The sequence below is a fragment of the Abrus precatorius genome, unplaced genomic scaffold, assembly GCF_003935025.1.
Source record: "Abrus precatorius isolate BTA unplaced genomic scaffold, Abrus_2018 Scaffold6, whole genome shotgun sequence".
Classification (NCBI taxonomy): Eukaryota; Viridiplantae; Streptophyta; class Magnoliopsida; order Fabales; family Fabaceae; genus Abrus; species Abrus precatorius.
In genome coordinates, this window is record NW_020874406.1 from 25,413,520 (window position 1) to 25,419,519 (window position 6,000).

The 6,000-nt window shown below is 35.1% G+C and overlaps 1 protein-coding gene across 3 annotated transcripts; it reads right to left on the bottom strand.

The window, feature by feature from the left end:
• Positions 1-964: 964 nt before the first annotated feature.
• Positions 965-6,000, bottom strand: LOC113868586 (26S proteasome non-ATPase regulatory subunit 13 homolog A). 3 transcript variants are annotated; one of them, XM_027504285.1, is made up of 6 exons: positions 5,707-6,000; positions 4,737-5,183; positions 3,622-3,702; positions 3,313-3,509; positions 3,117-3,216; positions 965-1,558 (listed from the first exon to the last, which is right to left on the bottom strand). In XM_027504285.1, the coding sequence occupies exons 1-6, from the start codon at positions 5,854-5,856 to the stop codon at positions 1,373-1,375; spliced, it is 1,161 nt and encodes a 386-aa protein (XP_027360086.1). In that variant the 5' UTR covers positions 5,857-6,000; the 3' UTR covers positions 965-1,372. The 3 variants fall into 3 exon arrangements, 2 of the variants coding, with proteins under 2 accessions (XP_027360086.1, XP_027360085.1); XR_003505395.1 differs by having other exon boundaries at positions 1,011-1,558; positions 1,762-3,216; positions 5,707-5,975; XM_027504284.1 differs by having other exon boundaries at positions 1,018-1,585; positions 3,105-3,216; positions 5,707-5,975.

Genomic DNA, 6,000 nt, shown 5'->3' on the forward strand with positions numbered 1-6,000 from the left:
GAAATCTTAATCCTCAGTTGAAATAATCTTTTAAACTGGGACAATCATCTTCTTACACTAAAATTTTAAAGACAAGGGGAAAAAACTGTAATTTGCACTGTAAAAATATATAAGCACTAAATACCACTGGATTTAAAAAAGAAATGAAATGCTTCTTAATACTAAGAATTAAATTGAATTCCTATTCATTATTCTTTTCAGTTTTTCCTTTCGTCTTAAAATAAAATATAGATTATAGATAACATCATAGCTTTACCCAATGCTCCAACAAACCCTAGTGCTATTAAACATGGCAAAATAACCCATCCCGTTACAGGATTCAGTCAAATATATGACAGGGTTGTCATGTGTGTAACGTGCCATTCCCCAGTGAGTCTGTCCTTTTCATATGGTGCACTTCTGCTGTGTCAGCATTATTACTCTTTCATAGACGTGGCTAGCTAAATACTGAGATGCCCATGTGACATTAAACTTACCATCATCATATAAAGCATAATATAATATACAAAATCTGAGGCATTTCATGTAACATTATATTCATTCTGCTCACCCACTCAACTGTCTTACAACGCTATATCTAATCTCCTTAACTATGCATCAATTGAGAATCGACATGAAAACGAGATCAGCATTAGGCTATTCTTCAATTTAAAATCGTCGCCAACGTTGTATATATCCATTGCATCCTCATCTTTATTATATTCAAGTTAGCTTTATTTGTAACAATCACTAAGAAACTTATCCATATGAAGCCGGGGTTTTGAAGGAACATTGCTATGTTTTCAAGCGCAAGAAAGATACGTAGATGACAAGTAAAAATCATACATAACAAATTTACTTGAAAGCATAATTTTAGTTTTGAAACAGTGTTAATCTTTAAAACTTGAGAATGAGCCACCATGAATTTAACTAGAAGGTATAAGCCGTATTTTCCCCATTGGTACGTCATTTTACCACTGTCATGAGACAAACAGGCAGATATAATTAAAAGAAATTCATATCATGGCAAGTTCAGGAGCACCCATTTTGAAGCACGTGAAATATTTAGGCAAACGAAGGGGAACAGTTGGATGAAAAGAACTTCTAAAAGTGAATTTCAAATGGCCGTATCTAAGAAAAATTCCAGATACATAGTTTGTCATCACTCTAATGCATAAAAAGCCTGTTCCCAACCGATTCACCATGTCTCTAGGCATGCAACCATAGAACCAACAATTTCTAAGCCAAAAGCAGCATGCAAAACCAAATGAAGCATATAAAGTTGGCTATATTGCCCACGACTTGGAAGTCTCTTCATCTTTTGTCGCCTTAGGACGTGTTCTCCTTTAACTTAAGAAGTGGTTACAATGGGCAGAAAACAAACAAAGCAAAATCATGATCCAATTAGATCAGGTGTTTCTGCCTCGATGGACAACAATGCAGTGTGTACTTTTCCTGTCCAACTGTCCAGTCTATCCCGCAAGGATTTGATCTGTTGAATACCCAGAACTCTTGGCTGCACCCAGGAAACATGCACTGTACCCTCAACTTGATCGATTATACCCTCAATTAGATGAACCTGCAATAGATTTTTTTCAGTTACAAACTTCGAATTTTAAAAATAGTTGCCCAACCTCCATATGATCATAAAATCAGTTTCTCAAATGCAGAAAGTCAATAACAAAATATACTAACAACTCTTTGAAACAAGTATGTAATGTTGCACATACATTAAGAGAATGAAATTGGCTTGTATGTTCGTAGAATCCTAGTTATACTTACAATGAACATCCTCAGTAAAGCAGCATACTAACTTTATCCAGACCACAAAGCCATTTATAATTTCCAACTAAAACCCTCTAGTCAGTCACTAAAAAGGTATAGAAATATCAGTAGAAACTATTTATTGGAATGAAAAGCTCCATATTTAAAACAGGAGTTACTGAAAGGACAAGATCAAAAGGAAACAAAAAGTGAATATAATATCAATTCCAAAATGCAAAAGCAATATTTCAACTTCCCTTGCAATTTAATTTGGTAATTATGCAGCTTAAACTTCCAACATTAGATGCATAGCAGGTTCCATTCAAAATTCCTCAAATTTATAGATCTTGGTAAACAATGCAAATGCTCAATAAAAGTTTAGCCTAGAAGCACACTTCAGTTTAATTCCACTAAAGTATCCAAATCAACTAACCCACTTATCCCTTTTTCTCCCACTTCTTAGTGAATGGGTACAGTTGATTCCCAGGTGTTGGACAAAACAGAAAGTTAATTGCCAATAAAAACCACACAACTGTTTGCTAGTCATTAAAGTCCAAACAGATTATTTACATGTTAACCAACTACCAATGGTAGAGCAGAAAAAAAACACAAGTCTTTTAGATGTGCTTTAAATAAAATCAAGTATAAAAACTATTCTGAAACATTTAAACCGCCAGATCATACCAGTTACTCTGACAAATCTGCCACAGGATGCAAGATATCATTCTCAGTTAAGAAAAAAAAAAACACACTTCTCAAGTGTCATGTTTTACAACCAACCCAAAAACAGAATCAACTAAATTGTTCAAAGCACTAATCATTAATCAAGACAACACCATAATTTTTCAAGTGATGACATGTCAAATTCTCAGACGCTCAAGAACTTCAAGAAATATCAGTTAAGCTTTGTTTGGGAGTTTGGAGGGAGAGGGAAGAGTTAGAGGAGTAAGGGAGGAAAGGAAAAGAGAAGGAGGGCTAATAAAAAAACCTCCCAATTTGGGAAAACTTAAAAACATTAATTTATGAGGATTTTGGAGGGACACTCCCCTTACATTAAAAAACACTCAAACAAAGGTTACCATCAAAAACTTTTTCTTTCCCTCTCTTTCCCTCCTAGAATTAACTCTCAAACAAAGCCATATATTACATGGTTTATATCACATTCCTGAACAGAATGCAAGCTTAAAACATTATGATTAGTGAAATAATATAACTAATTGACAAACGATTAGTAAATAAGGAACAACTAATAAAATAATGAAAAGATATTTTTATTTACCCAAATCCACAGGTTGAAAGTGTGCTACTTTAGATGGTTCCAAAGAAAATCAAAACAAATTATTTATACTCCTTTCTAGAACTTTAAAACTTACAGATAGACTCTTCATAAGGAGATGCTCCACATTCTCTATAGAAAGTTTTGTACGCTCAGCAATTACACCCAAAGGAATAGTTCGATCTTCAGAAGGCCGACTGCAAGTAACCACAATCAGTTTGAGTTTGGAATAAAATTTTTGTTATTAAATTCATTTCAACAGACGACAATTTAATTAATTAATGTATATACACCTGAATATAATTTCCATCAGGCAGAGGATGTTGATCTTTTCCAACAGCCTCTGTTCATTTTGAACTAGTGCTGGTTGGGCTCTTAAAGCAGCATTATGCACCCTGCATAATTCCTGATATCGAGCTAAATCACCAGAATTGAATGCCTGCAGAATATAGTAAAGCCATTCCACCTTTGTTCCCAGAAGGCTCTTAATCTGTTGAAAATATTATAGACTATTTCAACCAACATAGTAAAATAAACAAATGAAGGAAGGAAAGAAATTTCAAAAGAAAAGGTGATCCAAAAACTTAAATGTAATCACTCACAATAGGATGGGCAAGTAGCTCTCCAAAATTGTAGATGTTATCCCCCAACAGAGCAGAAAGGGACAAATCAAATGCCAAATCCTAACAAATCACAAAAAGTAGTGTAAATAACTAATATAGCATTAGCAGATAAATAGAAAAAATATATATGAGATAGACCAATATACACTGCTTCAATCTCCCTCCTTCGAGGGGAAGGAAGTGCCAACTATGAATTCATCAAATAAAAAATTCCAGATTCAATTTCCATTTCACCAAAAATAAAAGCATCAACCTATCTTTAAATTACTCCATAATACATCAATTTTACTAAAGTACATCATAAAAACCTTTGTAGTGTAAAAATGAAGCAGGAAAAGATAAAGCAAATAGATTAACCTTTTTATTAGATGATGAAGAAGCACAGTTAGAAGAATTACTTAGCCTCAGTCACCGCTAAGACACTTTTCCAATTCAAAACTACAGTATAATTTAGCTACACCATCCCCTTAATTTCCTTGTGTAAAGAACTAGTACAATTGAGCTGCCATGGGACTCATTTTTCCAGGTCATTTATAAAAGTAAACTCTATAAAAGCAAATTGGGAGAAAAAGTATGATTCCTAAGGCCTAGCAGTTGGATGTATAGAAATCCATGCCCATTACTATCCCTCAGTGCAAATTAACTAACAGTAATAGACATATGCTTTCATAAGATATCACTTATTATCTAGCAAGCTCCTTATCACCACCATCATCTTTTTTCCCCTCCCCTCTCCTACAGATTTCTTTTTATTTGAAGTGGTATCATCTTAATAATACTTATGGGAAAGGTCAAACCTTCAAAACCTTTGTTACATGACATCCCACAAAAGTCAAGCATGTAAATATACCACATACATTTTGTTCCACGAAGTCAAATATCTAATTAGGAAAGCATTGTATTAGGTACAACAGTCGAGTAATATGGAACAACTTTTAGATACATTCAAATCTACCTTTGCAACCTTACTCAAAAAGTACAGAATGAGTCAAAAGAAAATGTAACAAGTGTAAAGTGTGATCAAATAGCAATAATTTGAGACAAGAAAAAGGCAACAAATCAACAAAACATTTGAGACAATTCTGATGACATACCAGCTTGAATGAATCTGAGAGAGACTCCACCGATGTGTATGCCAAATAGAGAAGAGCACTTTTGTAGAACTCAGCAAATTCCTGGCGTGTTTTGTGATACTGAGATGAAACCCAGTAATAGCTAGCATATACAGATGGATCAATGTCTGTCATGCTGTCAAGTGTACTCTTTCCATCTTCTAGAAGTTTCTTGCATTCCTTTTGGTCACCTTGCTCAAGCTTGAATATGGCTATTTGCATCTTGATGTAAAGAATAGGTTCTTCTATGCGCTGCTCTCTTGTAGCTTGCAGTTTCTCAATGACCCCTTCAAGATAACCAACAGCAGCTTCTTTCTCAGAATACTGCCGAGAAACTATCACGGCAAAATGTGCAAGCTTGAGAAGGTTGATTTTGGTCTCGAAGTCAGTGATGAAATTGTGATATAACTGTATCAAAGCATCACCAGCCTGAAAATTTATGGTAAGAATCAATTATCAACATGGTATACTATAAACCACAATAAGAACATTTACTCGGAGGATCAATATGGCCTCACCAAAAGTCAACAAAAATAGTATTATAAACAAGTTCGAATCATCATGCCCAAAAATTTCAGTTCTAACACAACCCTAACTTTCTAAATTCCACAACTCAAAGATCTCGAATTTCCATCCACGCCACACACCAATACCCGACTTAACACCTTCGGATCCCGAGCAAAATCCTAGTGAAAATTTTCCGTCTTTAGTCACAGCTTCAATCACAACAACTAAAACAAAAACAATAAAGCAAAACCTAGCAGCACAATTGTTCACCGGATGCCACAGGGCCACAACCCCCAAATTAAGTTCACAGCAACAACACCCCCCCCCCCCAAAAAAAAAAAAAAAACCCTAATCCTAAGGAGCAAAGAAACGAAACGAGCACAGAGAGAGTAAAGTTATATAACAATTGAGAGTGAAAATAGAAAGAAGAGCATAAGGGTTAAACCTGAAAAACAGCAAGAGCTACGAACTGCTCGAGCTTGAGAGTGAGCTGGTGCCAGAGCTTCTTCTGGTATAGATCGGCGAGCGAATTGTACCAATCAGATAGCTCAGGGTGCGCGTTGCGAAGCGATTCCAAGTATTGCAGAGCAGCCATGGCGATTCACGCGAAAAATCCAACACACGCCCAACAGAGAGACTCGAAACTTTCGTTGTGTTTGTTTTCGATTTATAGCCCTCTTTTCATTTTTCAGAAAACCTTTACTTTTCGCCCCTTTTTTTTTCCTTTATTTTTCTGTTT

Excerpts from the sequence above, each read along its gene's own strand:
- LOC113868586 (XM_027504284.1), bottom strand. The coding sequence starts at position 5,856 with ATGGCTGCTCTGCAATACTTGGAATCGCTTCGCAACGCGCACCCTGAG. Across the intron at positions 3,703-4,736 it reads TCTCAGATTCATTCAAGCTG|GATTTGGCATTTGATTTGTC; the intron begins GTATGTCATCAG and ends GTGATTTGTTAG. Across the intron at positions 3,510-3,621 it reads AGCTACTTGCCCATCCTATT|ATTAAGAGCCTTCTGGGAAC; the intron begins GTGAGTGATTAC and ends TATTTTCAACAG.